Source organism: Pseudoliparis swirei, chromosome 20 (genome assembly GCF_029220125.1).
Source record: "Pseudoliparis swirei isolate HS2019 ecotype Mariana Trench chromosome 20, NWPU_hadal_v1, whole genome shotgun sequence".
Taxonomy (NCBI): Eukaryota; Metazoa; Chordata; class Actinopteri; order Perciformes; family Liparidae; genus Pseudoliparis; species Pseudoliparis swirei.
Window position 1 is genome coordinate 687598 of NC_079407.1, and position 22064 is coordinate 709661.

Below are 22064 nucleotides of genomic sequence, written 5' to 3' on the forward strand. Positions count from 1 at the left end.
GGTTGTAGCTGAGGCAGAGGCTGTAGGGGCAGTAAGAGCGAGGCAGCAAAAGGAGCGGAGGCGTGAGGCAAGAAGGCAGAGGCTGGAGGCGCAAGAGGCCAGAGAGTGAGGCCAGAGAAGAGGCGTGCAAGAGAGGCTGGAGGCGGCAAGAGGTCGGCCAGAGGCAGCAAGAGGCTGAGGCGGCAAGAGGCTGAGGCAGCAAGAGGTCGGAGGCGTGTAAAGAGGCCTGAGGCGGCAGAGGCTGGCAGGCAGCAAGAGGCCAGCAAGAGGCAGCAAGAGGCCGGAGGAGGCAGCAAGAGGCCAGAGGAAGTGCAGAGTGCGAGGCAAGAGGCCGCCGAGGCAGGAGAGCTGGAGGCGGCAAGAGGCCAGAAAGAGGCCAGAGGGGCGCAAGAGGCCGGAGGCAAGAGGCCAGGCAAGAAGTCTGGAGGGCAGCAAGAGGCCGGCAAGAGGCCTGAGGCGGGCAAGGAGGCGTGCAAGAGGTTGAGGCAGCAAGAGGCCAGAGGCAGCAAGAGGCCAGGAGGCAAGAGGCGTGGCAAGAGGCTGGAGGCGGTGAGGCTGCAAAGAGGTCGAGTAGGCAAGAGGCGGGAAGAGAGGCAAGAGTGGCTGAGGAGGCAGCGTGAGGCCAGAGGCAATGAGGCAGCAAGAGGCGGCAAGAGGCGGAAAGAGGCCGGAGGCGGCAAGAGGCTGGAGGCAGCAAGAGGCCAGAGGCAGCAAGAGGCTGGAGGCAGCAAGAGGCCAGAGGCGGGCAGGCCGGTAAGAGGCCAGAGGCAGCAAGAGGCAGCAAGAGGCAGCAAGAGGCCAGAGACAGCAAGAGGCTGGAGGCAGGAGGCCGGAGGCAGCAAGAGGCCGGAGGCAGCAAGAGGCTGAGGCGGCGAGGCAGCAAGAGCAAGAGGCTGGAGGCGGCAAGAGGCCGGAGGCAGCAAGAGGCAGCAAGAGGCCAGAGGCAGCAAGAGGCGGCAAGAGGCTGGAGGCGGCAAGAGGTCGGGCTGAGGCAGCAAGAGGGAGGCAGCAAGAGGCGGCAAGAGGCCGGAGGCAGAGAGGCCAGAGGCAGCAAGAGGCCAAGAGGCAGAGGCAAGAGGCTGGAGGCGGCAAGAGGCCGGAGGCGGTAAGAGGCTGAGGCAGCAAGAGGCAGCCAGAGGCCAGAGGCGGCAAGAGGCTGGAGGCGCAAGAGGCCAGAGGGCAAGAGGTTGAGGCAAGAGGCCAGAGGCAAGAGGCTGAGGCAAGAGGTCGGAGGCAGCAAGAGGCCGGAGGCAGAAAGAGGCCAGAGGCAGCAAGAGGCCGGAGGCAGCAAGAGGCCAGAGGCAGCAAGAGGCAGCAAGAGGCCGGAGGCGGCAAGAGGCGGCAAGAGGCTGGAGGCGGCAAGAGGCCAGAGGCAGCAAGAGGCAGCAAGAGGCCAGAGGCAGCAAGAGGCGGCAAGAGGCTGGAGGCGGCAAGAGGCCGGAGGCGGCAAGAGGCTGGAGGCAGCAAGAGGCCAGAGGCAGCAAGAGGCGGCAAGAGGCCGGAGGCAAGAGGCCGGAGGCAGCAAGAGGTCGGAGGAGGCAGCAAGAGGCCGGAGGCAGCAAGAGGCTGAGGCAGCAAGAGGAGGCAAGAGGCCAGAGGCAGCAAGAGGCCAGAGGCAGCAAGAGGCCGGAGGCAGCAAGAGGCCAGAGGCAGCAAGAGGCGGCAAGAGGCTGGAGGCGGAAAGAGGCCGGAGGCGGCAAGAGGCGGAGGCAGCAAGAGGCTGGAGGCAAGGCTGAGGCAGAGGCAGCAGTGAGGCTGGAGGAAGCAAGAGGCCGGAGGCAGCAAGAGGCTGAGGCAGCAAGAGGCCAGGAGGCAGCAAGAGGCTGGAGGCAGGCAAGAGGCCGGAGGCAGAGGCAAGAGGAGAGGCCGGAGGCAGCAAGAGGCCGGAGGCAGCAAGAGGCTGGAGGCAGCAAGAGGCCAGAGGCAGGAGGCAGAGGCCGGAGGCAGCAAGAGGCCAGAGGCGAGGCTAGAGGCAGGCAGCAAGAGGCTGGAGGCGGCAAGAGGCCGGAGGCGGCAAGAGGCTGGAGGCAGCAAGAGGCCAGAGGCAGCAAGAGGCGGCAAGAAGCTGGAGGCGGAAAGAGGCCGGAGGCGGCAAGAGGTCGGAGGCGGCAAGAGGCTGGAGGCAGCAAGAGGCTGAGGCAAGAGGCTGAGGCGGCAAGAGGCTGAGGCAAGAGGACAGAGGCAGCAAGAGGCCGGAGGCAGCAAGAGGCCAGAGGCGGCAAGAGGCGGCAAGAGGCAGAGGCGCAAGAGGCAGCAAGAGGCGGCAAGAGGCTGGAGGCAGCAAGAGGCCAGAGGCAGCAAGAGGCCAGAGGCAGCAAGAGGCCAGAGGCAGCAAGAGGCGGCAAGAGGCTGGAGGCGGCAAGAGGCCAGAGGCAGCAAGAGGCCAGAGGCCAGAGGCGGCAAGAGGCTGGAGGCAGCAAGAGGCCAGAGGCAGCAAGAGGCCGGAGGCAGCAAGAGGCCAGAGGCAGCAAGAGGCCAGAGGCAGCAAGAGGCAGCAAGAGGCAGCAAGAGGCGGAAGCAAGAGGCTGAGGCGCAAGAGGCTGAGGCAGCAAGAGGCCAGAGACAGCAAGAGGCCAGAGACAGCAAGAGGCTGGAGGCAGCAAGAGGCCAGAGGCAGCAAGAGGCCAGAGGCAGCAAGAGGCCGGAGGCAGGCAAGAGGCTGGAGGCGGCAAGAGGTCGGAGGCAGCAAGAGGCCGGAGGCAGCAAGAGGCCAGAGGCAGCAAGAGGCCAGAGGCAGCAAGAGGCGGCAAGAGGCTGGAGGCGGCAAGAGGCCGGAGGCGGCAAGAGGCTGGAGGCAGCAAGAGGCCAGAGGCAGCAAGAGGCCGGAGGCAGCAAGAGGCCAGAGGCAGCAAGAGGCCGGAGGCAGCAAGAGGCTGGAGGCGGCAAGAGGCCAGAGGCAGCAAGAGGCCAGAGGCAGCAAGAGGCGGCAAGAGGCTGGAGGCGGCAAGAGGCCGGAGGCGGCAAGAGGCTGGAGGCAGCAAGAGGCCAGAGGCAGCAAGAGGCTGGAGGCAGCAAGAGGCCAGAGGCAGCAAGAGGCCGGAGGCAGCAAGAGGCCAGAGGCAGCAAGAGGCCGGAGGCGGCAAGAGGCTGGAGGCAGCAAGAGGCCAGAGGCAGCAAGAGGCTGGAGGCAGCAAGAGGCCAGAGGCAGCAAGAGGCCAGAGGCAGCAAGAGGCCGGAGGCAGCAAGAGGCCAGAGGCAGCAAGAGGCTGGAGGCGGCAAGAGGTCGGAGGCAGCAAGAGGCCAGAGGCAGAAAGAGGCCAGAGGCAGCAAGAGGCAGCAAGAGGCCGGAGGCAGCAAGAGGCCAGAGGCAGCAAGAGGCCGGAGGCAGCAAGAGGCCAGAGGCAGCAAGAGGCGGCAAGAGGCTGGAGGCGGCAAGAGGCCGGAGGCGGCAAGAGGCCAGAGGCAGCAAGAGGCGGCAAGAGGCCGGAGGCAGCAAGAGGCTGGAGGCGGCAAGAGGTCGGAGGCGGCAAGAGGCTGGAGGAGGCAGCAAGAGGCTGGAGGCAGCAAGAGGCCAGAGGCAGCAAGAGGCCGGAGGCAGCAAGAGGCCAGAGGCAGCAAGAGGCCAGAGGCAGCAAGAGGTCGGAGGCGGCAAGAGGCTGGAGGCAGCAAGAGGCCGGAGGCAGCAAGAGGCCAGAGGCAGCAAGAGGCTGGAGGCGGCAAGAGGTCGGAGGCAGCAAGAGGCCAGAGGCAGCAAGAGGCCGGAGGCAGCAAGAGGCCAGAGGCAGCAAGAGGCCGGAGGCAGCAAGAGGCCGGAGGCAGCAAGAGGCCGGAGGCAGCAAGAGGCTGGAGGCGGCAAGAGGCCGGAGGCAGCAAGAGGCCAGAGGCAGCAAGAGGCAGCAAGAGGCGGCAAGAGGCTGGAGGCGGCAAGAGGCCGGAGGCAGCAAGAGGCAGCAAGAGGCGGCAAGAGGCTGGAGGCGGCAAGAGGCCGGAGGCGGCAAGAGGTCGGAGGCGGCAAGAGGCTGGAGGCAGCAAGAGGCCAGAGACAGCAAGAGGCTGGAGGCAGCAAGAGGCCAGAGGCAGCAAGAGGCCGGAGGCAGCAAGAGGCCGGAGGCGGCAAGAGGTCGGAGGCAGCAAGAGGCCGGAGGCAGAAAGAGGCCAGAGGCAGCAAGAGGCCGGAGGCAGCAAGAGGCCAGAGGCAGCAAGAGGCCGGAGGCAGCAAGAGGCCAGAGGCGGCAAGAGGCTGGAGGCGGCAAGAGGTCGGAGGCGGCAAGAGGCTGGAGGCGGCAAGAGGCCAGAGGCAGCAAGAGGCTGGAGGCAGCAAGAGGCCAGAGGCAGCAAGAGGCCGGAGGCAGCAAGAGGCCAGAGGCAGCAAGAGGCAGCAAGAGGCCGGAGGCGGCAAGAGGCTGGAGGCAGCAAGAGGCCAGAGACAGCAAGAGGCTGGAGGCAGCAAGAGGCCAGAGGCAGCAAGAGGCCAGAGGCAGCAAGAGGCCGGAGGCAGCAAGAGGCCAGAGGCAGCAAGAGGCTGGAGGCGGCAAGAGGTCGGAGGCAGCAAGAGGCCGGAGGCAGAAAGAGGCCAGAGGCAGCAAGAGGCCAGAGGCAGCAAGAGGCCAGAGGCAGCAAGAGGAGGCAGCAAGAGGCCAGAGGCGGCAAGAGGCCAGAGGCGGCAAGAGGCCAGAGGCAGCAAGAGGCCGGAGGCAGCAAGAGGCCGGAGGCAGCAAGAGGCTGGAGGCGGCAAGAGGTCGGAGGCGGCAAGAGGCTGGAGGAGGCAGCAAGAGGCTGGAGGCAGCAAGAGGCCAGAGGCAGCAAGAGGCCAGAGGCAGCAAGAGGCCGGAGGCAGCAAGAGGTCGGAGGCGGCAAGAGGCTGGAGGCAGCAAGAGGCCGGAGGCAGCAAGAGGCCAGAGGCAGCAAGAGGCTGGAGGCGGCAAGAGGTCGGAGGCAGCAAGAGGCCAGAGGCAGCAAGAGGCCGGAGGCAGCAAGAGGCCAGAGGCAGCAAGAGGCTGGAGGCGACAAGAGGCCGGAGGCAGCAAGAGGCTGGAGGCGGCAAGAGGCCGGAGGCAGCAAGAGGCCAGAGGCAGCAAGAGGCAGGAGGCGGCAAGAGGCTGGAGGCGGCAAGAGGCCGGAGGCAGCAAGAGGCAGCAAGAGGCGGCAAGAGGCTGGAGGCGGCAAGAGGCCGGAGGCGGCAAGAGGCTGGAGGCAGCAAGAGGCCAGAGGCAGCAAGAGGCCAGAGGCAGCAAGAGGCCGGAGGCAGCAAGAGGCCAGAGGCAGCAAGAGGCTGGAGGCGGCAAGAGGTCGGAGGCAGCAAGAGGCCGGAGGCAGCAAGAGGCCAGAGGCAGCAAGAGGCCGGAGGCAGCAAGAGGCCAGAAGCAGCAAGAGGCTGGAGGAGGCAGCAAGAGGTCGGAGGCGGCAAGAGGCTGGAGGCAGCAAGAGGCTGGAGGCGGCAAGAGGCCGGAGGTGGCAAGGGGCCAGAGGCAGCAAGAGGCAGCAAGAGGCCAGAGGCAGCAAGAGGCAGCAAGAGGCGGCAAGAGGCTGGAGGTGGCAAGAGGCCGGAGGCGGCAAGAGGCCGGAGGCGGCAAGAGGCCAGAGGCGGCAAGAGGCAGCAAGAGGCCAGAGGCAGCAAGAGGCAGCAAGAGGCCGGAGGCAGCAAGAGGCCAGAGGCAGCAAGAGGTCGGAGGCGGCAAGAGGCTGGAGGCGGCAAGAGGCCGGAGGCGGCAAGAGGCAGCAAGAGGTCGGAGGCAGCAAGAGGCCAGAGGCGGCAAGAGGCCGGAGGCGGCAAGAGGCCGGAGGCGGCAAGAGGCCAGAGGCGGCAAGAGGCAGCAAGAGGCCAGAGGCAGCAAGAGGCCAGAGGCAGCAAGAGGCCGGAGGCAGGAAGAGGCCAGAGGCGGCAAGAGGTCGGAGGCGGCAAGAGGCCGGAGGCGGCAAGAGGCTGGAGGCCGGACTGTATGGTCCATCATGTTCTGTTCAAGGGTTTCTGGTTATTCTAGTTCTTCTGTTTCTTTTGATTGAACTGATTCTGCTGGTTATACAGTATAATCAGTATAACCAGTAGAATCAGTATAATACTGATTCTACTGGTTCTACTGATTCTACTGATTCTTCTGGCTCTTCTGATTGTACTAGTTCTTTCGGTTTTCTGATTCTACTGGTTCTTCTAGTTCTTCTAAATCTATTGGTTCTACTCATTCTACTAGTTCTTAGTTCTAGTTGGTCAGATGGTTTGGTGCTTGACAATGACCTCGTAGCTAGTCCTTGAAAAGGGTCTTGCGGTTCTTGAGTATCCATTGTTCACTCCAAAGGCTCCAGTAGTTCTGGAGAAGGTTCCGGTCAGTGAGAGGCTGATGGAGGGCCTGAAGACGAGAGGCTGCGGTGGATCGCCACCTGATCTGAGCTTTCAGTTGGTGTTCCTGGTCTTCATCCTTTTTTACTTCAGTTTTGCCGAGCCCTAGTTCTGGAGGCGTGGAGACTTTTGGCATCTCTCATGTGTTCTGGAAACGAGATTATTCTCGGGAAACATCACTCTACTCTCAGGTCAAAGGTCACGTCATGTCAACATGTTTCAGGCCCCATCACATCAGACACTGCTTCCACTAATTCCTTCTGAGACCAATCAGTCCGATCAGACCTCAGCACTGGTCCACAGGAGGCCGATCAGACCTCAGCACTGGTCCACAGGTCCACAGGAGGCTGATAATGACCTCCCCTCAGACCGCTCTGAGACAACACAAACCTAACGATGATGTCAACAGAAAACCCCTCAAGAAGTTCGACAGCAAAGTTTTATGAAGGTTTTATTCTTCTTTCATTGCTACAGACGTCTCCGTTGTGTTTCCTCATCACGCCACGAGTAAAGTTCACCATCCAACACAAAGAAAAGGAAGAAGCATCGTGCATTATATTCCTTTCCTAAATTATTGTGAGTAAAGTCACCCTCACGATTATTAGGTATAATGGAAAAATAAATAATATATGTTATATAGGCCTACATACATATATTTCCTTCACACTTGTAACCCTGAAAAATATTTGTACAAACACTAATTTTGTGTTCCTTACATTTCTGTTAGCGTTATCGTTGTAGCATTCCTCCAATAGAGACACGTCTTCTCTTCACAACAGCCAGAGATCCCTGTGGGCCCTCACGGCGTGAACCAAGCGCCCCAACATGCTTCTTCTGCAATGATTTGATCTCGGATGGATGGGGTTTGTTGACCCAGAGTTCATGTCCTTGAGCAAGGCACTGAACCCCCGGTTGCTCCCGGTCTTCACCGCAGCCCACTGCTCCTCAATGACTACAGATGGGTGGAAAGTGACTCACAGGGTCAAGAGAGTTGTGACTGCAACCTTCCTCCCGCCGAGACAGGAAGGGACTCCTGTGAGTTGGATCTGCCACCAGCATTTCCTCCTGCTTTGCCATTCGTAAGACAAACCTTCGGGACATCAAGAGGCAGACATGGAGCTCCTGGACATGAGACCTGGAGCCACGGTCTCCAAAGAGGACGAATGCTTGATAATATATGTAACAAAATGTGTATTTTACTTAGTGTTGTGTCTATATCTACAGTACACACTCCTACAACCATATCTGTACTTGAAATAAAAAATGTAATTAAAATCTCATCGTCACGAATGTGACCGAAACATCGTCCTCCTCTTCTTCAGTTCACGAACGTAACATAATGACAATGAATATGTGTTAAGATCATAGACAGCAATTCAATATATATGGACATTATTTATTAAGATTAAACACTAGAGATACCATTTGTTTCTTAACGAGGTCCTCAAACGCAACACGAGCACAATGAGACAATTTACCAAAAACAAAAATAACACAAAAAGTAAATAGCATGCAAAAACTTATATTACCTTTGCATATGAACAATTATGAACACAAAGCTGTTTTGTAATGATTTGTGTCCCACTCGTCTCCCAGCAGCAGTGTTCCCCATCGATGTGTCTGAGTTAAGATGTTTCAGACGTATTCTCAGTGACATAAAATAGGTATTAGAGAGATCATTATTACCTGTTAAACTTCTTTGAAAAAACCTCTATGCAAATAGTGTGAATGTGATTTATTGTTTTACTTTTCTTATAATATATTTATATATAAAATATATAAAACAAGTGTAGACAACATCATGTTAATGTCATGTAAAACAGATCCTGTTTGTCACAGACTTCCTGTTGCCAGTAGGTGGCGCTGTGACTATGAATGACACTAGACTTGTTGATCTCCTCAGCAGTACCACATTTTCAGTATTATTTCTGGTCAATACAACTGAAAAACGTATCTGAATGGGTGGCACAAGACGCCAAATCAATATGGTTGGACTTGGAAATGCAAGGATGTAAGTCATTATCAAGTGCACCTTTCTTAAATACTGTTAAACAAACAATAGGCACTAGTGACAACTTCATTGTAAGTAACATTCTAAGCACATGGAATAGGGTCAAAAAGATGTTTTCAATCGAGAGAAAATACTCTTTTTATGCACCGATTGTTAATAACCCCAATTTTATCCCTTCCTGTATTGACCATGGTTTTAAAGAATGGAACACACATGGAATCCAGGTGAAAAATGACCTCGATAAAAGTGGTACCATAAAGTCTTTTAAGCAACTTCAGGATGAGTATGGGCTACCCAAAACACAGGTTTTCCGTTTCTTACAAATTCGTAGTTTCTTAAACTCTGTACCCCAAAACAAAGAAGGTCGCGGACCAGAGCTGATTGAGTCCGTGATCCACCAAGTCTGCCAGCTGAAGAGGAGAAACAAGCTCTATTTATTATAAACTGCTCTCCTTCAGTTAATGAAGTCCTCACAGCAGCAGACAATCATGGGAACAGGATCTTAAAACTACAATTACCAATGGAAAACAATCATGCTAAATAGTAAACAAATATGTAGTAGTTACAAATCACAAGAAATTCAATTTAAAATTATACATAAATTACAAACTACCCCATATACGAGGAGCAAATATGATAAAGACTGTTCAGGCGTATGTTTAAGAAGCAGCATGTGGGAACGTATGTGCATTTAATCTGGCTCTGCCCGGAAATTAATAACTTTTGGATTGAAATTGGGAACCAAATATTTTCTATAATAAAATGTCCTATTGAGCTCAATCCTCTCATCTGTATCCTCGGCTACACTCGGCCCCCGTCTGTCTGTCTGTCCTCCAGCAGTGGATGGACAGCACCACTCCGTCTGTCTGTCCTCCAGCAGTGGATGGACAGCACCACCCCGTCTGTCTGTCCTCCAGCAGTGGATGGACAGCACCACCCCGTCTGTCTGTCCTCCAGCAGTGGATGGACAGCACCACCCTGTCTGTCTGTCTGTCCTCCAGCAGTGGATGGACAGCACCACCCCGTCTGTCTGTCTGTCCTCCAGCAGTGGATGGACAGCACCACCCCGTCTGTCCTCCAGCAGTGGATGGACAGCACCACCCCGTCTGTCTGTCCTCCAGCAGTGGATGGACAGCACCACCCCGTCTGTCTGTAGTTGGCTTCACAATGTCCTCCAGCTGCTGCCACTGGAAAGACTCACGCACGTCCTCCAAGGAGATATAAACGGGTTATTTTCCCTCTGGAATCCTTTTATGGATTTTATTGGCGAGGACGATGCCGAAACCATAAGAAGAGGTTTTGCAATCTTGGGACCCAAGTGACTCTGTGAATGATGGTTATAGTTGGTTCAATTAGGAAGATGATGAGTTATCATTTATGTGTTTTTTTTTTTTTTTTTTCCTTGTCTGATTGTCCGTATAGTTGGTTGTTTTGTAATTTTGTATTTATTCGTTTTTGATTATCTGGTGTAACTTGTAAAAACGTAAAATAAAATGATTGAAAGAAAGAAATCAGTCTCAACCAATAAGGTCCTTAGATAATGAAGTCATCCTGCTGTGGGCGTCGCTCCACGATGAAGTTAAGAGAAGCAGACGATGGACGTCAGGACTCAGAGGTCATGAGCTGCTCGTCTTCCCTTCACATGTCTGTTAGAGAACGGGACATTTGAGAAATGTTTCTACTTTGATTTCTTGATAATGTATTCATGTTGTTTGTTGACCGACGACAGTTAACATCTTTTATCTGCACACAGTTCTACGCCTTCAAAGTGTAAGCCACATTCAGACGTCTCTTCGTGACGCAGGTCATCCCGTGTTGTTGTTGTTTTCAGGAGGATGTTCAACGCCACGCAGCTTCCATACTTCACGTTAAGTGCCTACTTTGACACGGGGCTTCTCAAGTACTTATCCTTTATCATCATCATGTGTCTGTACATGTTGGTTGTGTTCACCAACGTGCTGCTCATCGTGGTGATCTGCATGAACAGAAGCTTACATGAACCCATGTACCTTTTCCTCTGCAGCCTGTGTGTGAATGAGCTGTTTGGGAGCACAGGGTTGTTTCCATTCCTTCTGGTTCAGATCCTCTCAGACTTTCACACGGTTTATGCTCCACTTTGTTTCCTGCAGATTTTCTGTGTGTACACTTATGTTTGTGTAGAGTTTCTCAACTTAGCCATCATGTCTTATGACAGGTATCTGGCCATCTGTTATCCTCTCCAGTACAACAGCCGTATGACCTATAACAAGGTGGCCGTGCTCATTGGTGTAACCTGGTTATTCCCAGTTGTTGGTATTCTCGTGTTGATCTCGTTGAGTGCTCGTTTGCAGCTGTGTGGGAACGTCATCGACAAAGTTTACTGTGGAAACTACTCCATCGTGAAGCTGGCCTGCTCCGACACCCGAGTGAACAACATCTATGGACTCCTTTACACGGTCGTCTCCATCATCGTTCCTCTGGTTCTCATCTTCTACTCGTACGTGAAGATCCTGAGAGTTTGTTTCTCTGGGTCCAAACAGACCCGGCAGAAAGCGGTCAGTACCTGCACCCCTCACCTCGCCTCCCTGCTCAACTTCTCCTTCGCTAGTTGTTTTCAGATATTACAGAGCAGGTTTAATATGAGCAATGTCCCCAATGTGTTGGGCATTTTTTTATCCTTGTACTTCCTGACATGCCAGCCTCTCTTCACCCCGGTGATATACGGCCTGAATATTTCCAAAATACGCATCATATGTAAACGTATCTTGTCTGGTAAAATGTAGGAATCAAACATGTTCGTTCAACTCAGTTTTACACCCATGAAAAGCAATAAATAAATGCCTCCTGACTTCAACAGGGTCCACACTAATGACGCCTCGAGTGTAATGTGTGTGTGTGTCATGTGTGTATCTGTGATGTTGGTGTGCTTCGTTTGATTGACTGTGTGATGTTTGTGTCTGAAGTGAGGAAGAGGTACAAGACGCTCTTCCTCATCGGCAGTGAGGTGGAGATCACGAGTTTCAGCCGTAGAAGTTCACATGCAGTTGGCCGTGAAGCCGAGTGGTGACCTCAGAGAACCGGTTTCCCTGGAACAGGATCCCAACATGCTGAGTGTTCCCTCCACTGGAGTCCGCTGGAGGAGCTCCTCTGACGGGTGTCCAGAGTCACGAGACGACACCATGAATGCTTTGAGTGACGTCAGCTGGAATCATGTGTTCACGTCTCTCTGAAGGCCCGTCATCTGGAAGACGAGTCGTGAGCCTCTGAATGAACCCACATGGTGATGAACCCCCTGAAGAGAAACACTCAACAGCTTCAGCCAGATTGAGTCCATTGAAAATAACAAATTACAAATGTGCCGTAGTGTATTTAGAATAAATGACTGACAGAAACAGAGTGAAACTGAGACGATATAAAAAGAGCCGCGCATTGCCGAGTGTTGGACTCCCAGAACCTTTTAGAGGACCAGATCAGAATGCAAAGAGGATTCATTTAAACTTAAAATTCAATTCAATTTAATCTGGAATAAGACATCTGAGTTCGGTGGACAGAACGTGAGAGCACATGAGATGTGATTTACGTTGCCATGCGTTGCATCACGAACACACACTTAATCATTTTAATAATATTGTTTTTTGTTTAAAGGTATTTAAAGACACTTTATATGTGAAAACAGAAATATTTATAGTAAAAAAGAAGATACATCACATACCATATTCAAGTAAATAAGTTGTAAGTGTTTTAAAAAAGAGAATGTCTGAGGTTCTGAGTTAGTTCTCTCAGTTGAATGAACTTTCTGTAAGTCCCTTTGGATAAAAGTCTCAGCTAAAAGTAATTTAATGTAGTGAAGGAGGTCGGTGTCGGGGGGGGGGGGTGTCAGGACAGGAAGTTAGAAGGTTATGAAGGGTATGCTAAAGGTTATGAAGGCCAGAAGGCTAAAAGGGTATGAAGATATGAATCAAAGAGTCCTTGAGATGTTCTTCACGTGGACTTAAAGGTCAAGTCCTGATCCAGGAGAACAGAGGTCCTCTACAGGGTGTTGGTGCCAGGGCGATGTGGTCTACAGGAACCACTTCACCTGACCTCTGACCTCTGAGCTGCTCAGTCAATCACTTCAGTTTGTCAGTTTCACTTCAAGAAGTTTCAGCTCCTCATGTTTTATGTCTTGAAGACATCTTGAAGTCCAGAGAGCTGGTTGGTCAGAGAGATGATGACGATGATGATGATGATGATGATGATAATGATGATGACGACGATGATGACGATGATGATGATGATAATGACTACTACTACTCCTACTGCTACTACTACTACTACTCACTACCACTACCACCACCACTAGTACCACCACTCGGCACCACTACCACTACCACTAGCACCACTGCTACCACTACTCACCACCACCACCACTGCCACCACCACCACCATCACCACTGCAGCCACCACCACCACCACCACTCATTACCACCACCACCACCACTGCTACCAATACCCACCACTGCCACCAGCCGTCACCACCACCCACCACCACCACCACCGCCACCATCACTGCCAACGCCACCACCACCACCACCACCACCACCACCACTGCCACCACCGCAGCCACCACCACCACCACCACCACTGTCACCACCACCACCACCACCAGCACCACCACCACCACCACCACCACTACCACCACCACCGCCACCACCACCACCACCACCACCACCACCGCCACCACCGCACCACCACCACCACCACCACCACCACCACCACTAGCCACCACCACCACCACCACCACCACCACCAGCACCGCCACCACCACCACCACCACCGCCACCACCACCACTCAATTACCACCACCACCACCACCACCACCACCGCCACCACCACCACCACCACCACCACCACTGCCGCCACCACCACCACCACCACCGCCACCACTGCCACCACCACTGCACTAGCACCACCACCACCACCACCACCACCACCACCACCACCACCACCACCACCGGCCACCACCGCCACCACCACCACCGCACCACCACCACCACCGCCACCACCCACCACCACCACCACCACCACTGCCACCACCACCACCACCACCACCGCCACCACCACCACCACCACCACCGCCACCACTGCACCACCACCGCCACCACCACCACCACCACCACCACCACCACCACCACCACCGCCACCACCACCACCACCACCACCACCACCACCACCACTGCCACCACCACCACCACCACCGCCACCACCACCACCACCACCACCACCACTCACCACCACCACCACCACCACTGCTACCACCACCACTACCACCACCACTGCCACCACCACTGCCACCACCACCACCACTCACCACCACTGCCACCACTGCCACCACCACCACCACCACTGCCACCACCACCACCACCACCACCACTCTGACCACCACTGCCACCAGCACCACCACTGCCACCACCACCCACCACTGCCACCACTACCACCACTGCCACCACTGTCACCACTGCCACCACCACCACCACTGCCACCACCACTCACCGTACACCACCACCACCACCACTCCACCACCACTACCGCCACCACCGCCACCACCACTGCCACCACCGCCACCACCACCACCACCACCACCTACCACCACCACCACCACCACCACCACCACCACCACCACCACCACCACCACCGCCACCACTGCTACCACTGCCACCACCACCACCACCACCACCACCACCACTGCCACCACCACCACCACCACCACCACCGCTACCACCACCACCACCACCGCCACCACCACCACTGGCCTTCAGCCCACCATCATATCACAACTTCTACTACCACTGCTTGGCCACCACCACTACACACCACCACTGCCACCACCACCACTACCACCACCACCGCCACCACCGCCACCACCGCCACCACCACCACCACCACCACCACCACCACCACCGCCACCACCACCACCACTGCCACCACTACCACCACCACCACCACCACCACCCACAACTGCCACCACCACTACCACCACCACCACCACCACCACCACCACCACTGCCACCACCGCCACCACCACCACTCACTGCCACCACCACCGCCACCACCACCACCACCACCACCGCCACCACCACCACCACCACCATCACCACCACCAGCACCACCACCACCACCACCACCACTGCCACCACCACCACCAGCCACCACCACTCACCACCTACCACCACTGCCACCACCACCACCACCAGCAACCACCACCACCACCACCACCGCCACCACCACCTAGCACCATCACTCAATTACCACCACTCACCACCACCACCACCAACACTACCACCACCACCACCACCACCACTACCACCACCACCAACACTACTACCACCACCACCACCACCACCACTATCTGCCACTCAATCACCACCACCACCACCAGCACCACCACTACTCACTGCCACCACTGCCACCACCACCACCGCCACTCACTACCACTGCCACCACACCACCACTGCCACTACCACTGCCACTACACCACCACTGCCACTGTCACCACTGACCGCCACCACCACCACCACTACCACTACCACTACCACACCACCACCACTCACCACTGCCACCACCACTGCTACCACTACTACTACTACCACTCACTGGACGAGCTGATGACAGGTGAGACATGAGGACAGAGGAAACAGAGGAGTTGACTGTAGAGGACTTGAGGACAGAGGAGACAGAGGAGTTGACTGTCGAGGACCTGAGGACAGAGGAGACAGAGGAGTTGACTGTAGAGGACTTGAGGACAGAGGAGACAGAGGAGTTGACTGTCGAGGACTTGAGGACAGAGGAGACATGAGGACAGAGAGGACACGAGGACATAGGAGACAGAGGAGTTGACTGTAGAGGACTTGAGGACAGAGGAGACATGAGGACGGAGAGGACACGAGGACAGAGGAGACAGAGGAGTTGACTGTAGTGGACTTGAGGACAGAGGAGACAGAGGAGTTGACTGTCGAGGACTTGAGGACAGAGGAGACATGAGGACGGAGAGGACACGAGGACAGAGGAGACAGAGGAGTTGACTGTAGAGGACTTAAGGACAGAGGAGACATGAGGACGGAGAGGACACGAGGACAGAGGAGACAGAGGAGTTGACTGTAGTGGACTTGAGGACAGAGGAGACATGAGGAAGGAGAGGACACAAGGACAGAGGAGACAGAGGAGTTGACTGTAGAGGACTTGAGGACAGAGGAGACATGAGGACAGAGAGGACACGAGGACAGAGGAGACATGAGGACGGAGAGGACACGAGGACAGAGGAGACAGGAGGACGGAGAGGACAGAGGAGACATGAGGACGGAGAGGACAGAGGAGACATGAGGACGGAGAGGACAGAGGAGACATGAGATGATGGAATATCGACAGAGGACACATGAGACTGAGAGGACAGAGGAGACATGAGGACGGGAGAGTCAGAGACATGAGGATCGAGGACACGAGGACAGAGGAGACATGAGGACGGAGAGGACAGAGGAGACATGAGGACGGAGAGGACACGAGGACAGAGGAGACATGAGGACGGAGAGGACAGAGGAGACAGGAGGTGCCAGTAATGAGTCCTGGAGGACTGAAGGCAGCACCAGGCTGAGCCCAGAGGACTCTGTGGACACTGGGCGCTCTGGAGGCTCCAGCTCCTCCAAGCGGCCAATTAGGTCTCACGCAATGCATCATGGGAGGACGCTCTGCTGTCGCCATGGTTACCACGGGGGACGCAGCAGCGTTTTTTAAAAGATGAAATTGATGTTGTTGAAGAGCAAATAAATAAATATGAAATATAAAAGAAATATATCCAAAAAATATGTCCTCATGTCTCCTCTGTCCTCATGTCCACTACAGTCCTCATGTCTCCTCTGTCCTCATGTCCACCACAGTTCTCATGTCTCCTCTGTCCTCATGTCCACCACAGTTCTCATGTCTCCTGTGTCCTCATGTCCACCACAGTCCTCATGTCTCCTATGTCCTCATGTCTCCTCTGTCCTCATGTCTCCTGTGTCCTCATGTCCACCACAGTTCTCATGTCTCCTATGTCCTCATGTCTCCTCTGTCCTCATGTCCACCACAGTTCTCATGTCTCCTGTGTCCTCATGTCCACCACAGTTCTCATGTCTCCTATGTCCTCATGTCTCCTCTGTCCTCATGTCTCCTGTGTCCTCATGTCCACCACAGTTCTCATGTCTCCTATGTCCTCATGTCTCCTCTGTCCTCATGTCTCCCGTGTCCTCATGTCCACCACAGTTCTCATGTCTCCTATGTCCTCATGTCTCCTCTGTCCTCACGTCCACCACAGTTCTCATGTCTCCTGTGTCCTCATGTCCACCACAGTCCTCATGTCTCCTATGTCCATGTTCTCTCTGTTCCATATGTCTCCCAGTCCTCACAACCATAGTTCTCATGTCTTGTCTCATGTCTCCTCTGTCCTCATGTCTCCTGTGTCCTCATGTCCACCACAGTTCTCATGTCTCCTATGTCCTCATGTCTCCTCTGTCCTCATGTCCACCACAGTTCTCATGTTCTGTGTCCTCATGTCCACCACAGTTCTCATGTTCCTGTGTCTCATGTCCACCAGTCCTCATGTCTCCATGTCTCCATGTCTCTGCTCATGTCTCCCAAATCATGTCCACCACAGTTCTCATGTCTCCTATGTCCTCATGTCTCCTCTGTCCTCATGTCTCCTGTGTCCTCATGTCCACCACAGTTCTCATGTCTCCTCTGTCCTCATGTCACCACAATCCCTGCGTTCCTTGGTGTCCCTATGTCATGTCTCTATGTCTCTGTCCTCATGTCCACCATAGCTCATGTCTCCCAGTCCTCATGTCCACCACAGTCCCATAGCTCCTATGTCCTCATGTCCACTACAGTTATCATGTCTCCTCTGTCCTCATGTCCACCACAGTCCTCATGTCTCCTATGTCCTCATGTCCACTACAGTCCTCATGTCTCTTCTTGTCCTCTACAGTCCTCATGTCTCCTCTGTCCTCATGTCCACTACAGTTCTCATGTCTCCTATGTCCTCATGTCCACTACATTCCTCATGTCTCCTCTTGTCCTCATGTCCACCACAGTCCTCATGTCTCCTATGTCCTCATGTCCACTACAGTCCTCATGTCTCTTCTTGTCCTCTACAGTCCTCATGTCTCCTCTGTCCTCATGTCCACCACAGTTCTCATGTCTCCTCTGTCCTCATGTCCACCACAGTTCTCATGTCTCCTGTGTCCTCATGTCCACCACAGTCCTCATGTCTCCTATGTCCTCATGTCCACTACAGTTATCATGTCTCCTCTGTCCTCATGTCCACCACAGTCCTCATGTCTCCTATGTCCTCATGTCCACTACAGTCCTCATGTCTCTTCTTGTCCTCTACAGTCATCATGTCTCCTCTGTCCTCATGTCCACTACAGTTCTCATGTCTCCTATGTCCTCATGTCCACTACAGTCCTCATGTCTCCTCTTGTCCTCTACAGTCCTCATGTCTCCTCTGTCCTCATGTCCACTACAGTCCTCATGTCCACCACAGTTCTCATGTCTCCTCTGTCCTCATGTCCACCACAGTTCTCATGTCTCCTGTGTCCTCATGTCCACCACAGTCCTCATGTCTCCTATGTCCTCATGTCCACTACAGTTATCATGTCTCCTCTGTCCTCATGTCCACCACAGTCCTCATGTCTCCTATGTCCTCATGTGCACTACAGTCCTCATGTCTCTTCTTGTCCTCTACAGTCCTCATGTCTCCTCTGTCCTCATGTCCACTACAGTCCTCATGTCTCCTCTTGTCCTCTACAGTCCTCATGTCCACTACAGTCCTCATGTCTCCTCTTGTCCTCTACAGTCCTCATGTCTCCTCTGTCCTCATGTCCACTACAGTCCTCATGTCTCCTCTTGTCCTCTACAGTCCTCATGTCTCCTCTGTCCTCATGTCCACTACAGTTCTCATGTCTCCTATGTCCTCATGTCCACTAGAGTTTGTTATTTAAGTTGGTCTGGTTCCTACACCACCATGAGAGCGTTGGTGGTATAGTGGTTAGCATAGCTGCCTTCCAAGCAGTTGACCCGGGTTCGATTCCCGGCCAACGCATCATCTGTTTGTCAAGTCGACGGATCTTTTATTTCGCTTCCATATTTATTGTGTGTTGTTGTGATCATCTTGTGATTGTTATATCTAGGGAGCAACCTTTTTAAAGCATGTAGAACAAACTATCCGATTGTGTAAGTAAAACTAAACTTAATAATATTTATTATAACATATAATCCTATAGTTGTGGACTTTTAGAAGCTGATAGACTTGAAGTGCTCTCAATAAAACAATGTAATAATGTTATTTATTATAAACACTCACTCATAACGTACATCTTTCTTTTCAAAGGAAATATTACAATCACAGAAACATAAAGTCAAACAACAAAGTACTTCAATATTTTCAGAGTATGTTGTCTTCATTGCGGGTACAACACCAGGTATATTTCATGTGTTTACTGTGTATATACAGTATATTTATAGACGCTAGTATTACCATCAAGTACAACATAATAATAATAATAATAATAATAATAATAATAATAATAATAATACATTGTCAAGCTGTACAGCGTCGCATATCAGGCCGTTTAACGGGTCCTCGTCACTCCGCTACCGGTCGGATTCCTTCACTCGGCCGTCAGACTTGTAACGCAAGCAAATACAAGTTTGGGGCAGATTCGACAAAGTTCAGTTTCGCCACTAGTGGCGCTTTAACTACATGAACATATGTCTATGCATCAAATGTGTCCCTTATAAACAAAACCCGCTGCTCACGAAATCTGTGGATTTAAAAAGCCTCGTCAGCTGTTTACTTTGATGTTAGTTATGTTAGAGTAGAGAGAGGGAGAGAGAGGAGAGAGAGAGAAAAGAGAGAGAGGAGAGAGAGAGAGAGAGAAGAGAGAGAGGAGAGAGAGAAGAGAGAGAAAAGAGAGAGAGAGAGGAGAGAGAAAGAGAGAGAGTTCTTATTCCATTCTAAAAGAAATAACGGGTTGCTAAGTTCTGAGGGATTTGCGTGGCCAGACTGGAAAAAATCATAATGCCTCTCTGGTATTGTTCAGAGGGCCGGGCCAAAATGGAGGCGGCCTTAGCTTGAGGAGCACTGTTTCCTTTGGCACTGGTTCATCAATATAGCTCATTTTGAAAAAATGACGTAAGAGGGCACACGGATCCGTATCAGACCAGCGAGGAGGGCAATACGTGGCTGGCATGAAGACCCATTAGCCAATCAGAACGCTTGTACTGTTGTTGCAATATAATAATTCATCTTTATTCATAAAGAAAATGTAAGCTAGTGGTCTGATGCTGCCCAGAGGAGACGCAGGTCAAGGACAGCATTATCAGTGTATTGATGCTAATGCTTCAACTCTGTCAGAATTTTTTTTTGGCATTAGGTGCCCTCTTTTTGGTTTGAGTACCTGCTTCAAAATGTCTGTGCATCGCGCCTGGTGTTATTCATGTGAATGGAAATGGGAACATCAGGTCTCGGGTCACAAGGCAAGCACCTATAGCCTGCGCCTAACTTATTAGATGTAATTGCATCAGCTTTAGTGGGTAACATTTTTGTGAAATTGAATCAATTATGGTTATTGGAAGCCACACATTTGTGGGCAGATTGAAGGAAGTCCAGTTTGAGCCAAATTTCAGACGAAAAGCCCTTTTTTTTTCACATGCTTTATTAAAGTCTTGGCCCCCTAAAAAAAACTAAAAATTTTTAAAAGCCGACTTTTTCGTTTTGTTTTTTAGAAAAAGAGGGGAAAAGGGAAAAGGGAAAAAAGAAAAAGGAAAAAAGAAAAGGAAGGGAAAGAGGAGGTTCAAATTCCACAAATTTTGGGCTTTTAAGGTTTCGGGCCCAACTGAAAAACCCTAAAGTTTTTTTTTTTTTTCCCAAAGGGGGGCCCAAAAAAAAGGGAAACCCCCCCCAAAAAGTTTTGGGCCATGCCCCTTCCACAATATATTTTTTGAAAAGAGAAAAGACTTAGGATGTATAGCCCAAAAAATTACTCCTGGTTTGGAATTGGAACAAACGCTTGTTGTTTTTCAAAAAAAATTTTTTCGGAAAATTTAAGTAGGGCGGAGTTTGGGCCAGGGGGAGAGCAGGCCCAAGGGAACTTTGGGAAAAAATTTTTAAAGTTTAAGTCTTTTTTTTGGCATTGGGTGGGGGGTCCCCCCCCAAAAAATTCCAGGGGGCCTGGGAATTTTAAAGGGGAAATTTTCCAAGGCCCGGGTCACCGCCCTTTTTCTCTGCGCCCCCCAAATTAAAAATTTAAAAATTTTCATCGTTTTTGGGGGGGAAACTTAAAATTAAAAATTAGGTTTTAAAACCTTTTGTAAAGGGGGAAACCAGGGCCGTGGGGGGCGCTTTTTTGGGGAACAACCCAGCAATTCTTGTTTCAAGGTGGAAGTTTTTGGGAAACCCGGGGAAAAAGCCACCCGGGAACCGGCCCGGGGGTTTCCTGGAAGACCTTTCCTCGGGGTTCCCTGTTGGAAAGGAAAGCTGTGCGTAAAAGGAAAAAGGGGTTTAAACCTGGGTTTTAAAAGGGGCCGGGAAGGGGCGGCTTTGGAAGTGAAGGGACGGCTCACACTTTTTTTAAAGGGTAAAAATTTTTAACAATAGTTTTAACATAAAAAACACAAAAACAAAATTTTCCAAAAAAGGGTAATTTCCAAACCAAAACAAAACCCACAGTGTTAGCCCAAGCGAGACCATAAAAGGGGTTTTTGGACTGGGGTTTTGTGGGAAAAACCTTCTCGGGGAAAAAGGGTCCTAAACCCCGGGGGCCCGGCCCAAAACGGCCCTTTGGTTTTTTGTGGCCCCTACGGTTTCTTGCACCTTTGGGGCGGAAAGGGTTTCGGCCCCTTCGAATACCGGGTCTGCCAATGGGTTGGTTTGGAACCGGCCGGGCCCAAAAATTTTGGGGCCGGGTCCTTAACGGGTTTTTAAAAAAGGGTTTTAATGTTAACCTTCCTTCATTATCTCCAATGGTTTTTTGGGACCCCTTTAGGGCCCGGGAAAAAGGGGTCTGAGGGGTTTTCCCCCAAAAATTGGCCGGGTTGGCGGACCGGGTCCTGGGAGGCTGCCCCGGCCCGGGGTTTTCCTAAAGTCCGCCCTCTGGGCCGGCTGGGGGACCGGGTCCCCGGGGGCCCCCGGGCCTTTCCCCGGGGAGGTCGGGCGGGGAACCGCCGGCTTGGGACTGGGCGTCAGGGGTTCGGGCCTGGGTCCTCACCGGGTTTACTTTCCCCAACCCCCCCAACCCCCACCCCCGGACTTGGTCTGGCCCCGGGTTTTTTATGTATTTTTCCCCCCAAGTGGAGGGTCCTTAAGGGGTCCATGGGCCGGTTTCCGGGCTCAAGGGGGAAACCGGGTCGGGCTCTGGGACCGGGCCAGGGACCGGGGCGGCGGACGTGGGGCTGGTGTTTTTTTGGGGCCCGCTTTAAAAATCCCTTCAAAAGGAAAAGAAAAAGGTTTTGGGGTGGGGGTTTAAAAAAACCGGGTTTTTCAAAAACCGGGCCGTCCCAACCGGGGTCCCAACCTTCCCCGGTTTTTGGGGGCTGGGGTTCAGGAGGCGGCTTTAAGGGAACGGGGTTGGGTTTCGGGGAAAATGGGTTTCACCTCCTGGGAGGTTCGGGCAAAATGGCCCAAAAAAGGGACCTGGTTCTTTGGGGCCCGGGCCGGGCCATTTCTGGGGACTTTTGGGGCCTCCTCTCTTAAAGGGGTCAAACTTTTCCCCATAACCTCTGGGGAAAGGT

General features: G+C 53.3%; 1 protein-coding gene and 1 non-coding gene across 2 annotated transcripts; both read left to right on the plus strand.

Moving 5' to 3' along the window:
- Positions 1-10120: 10120 nt before the first annotated feature.
- On the plus strand, positions 10121-11047 carry LOC130210434 (olfactory receptor 11A1-like). The gene has a single exon (XM_056440752.1). The coding sequence runs from the start codon at positions 10121-10123 to the stop codon at positions 11045-11047; it is 927 nt and encodes a 308-aa protein (XP_056296727.1).
- A 7256-nt stretch (positions 11048-18303) lies between these two features.
- Positions 18304-18375, plus strand: trnag-ucc (transfer RNA glycine (anticodon UCC)). Its single transcript has one exon. It is a non-coding gene; the product is annotated as a tRNA-Gly (tRNA).
- Positions 18376-22064: the final 3689 nt, after the last annotated feature.

Excerpts from the sequence above, each read along its gene's own strand:
- LOC130210434 (XM_056440752.1), top strand. The coding sequence starts at position 10,121 with ATGTTCAACGCCACGCAGCTTCCATACTTCACGTTAAGTGCCTACTTT.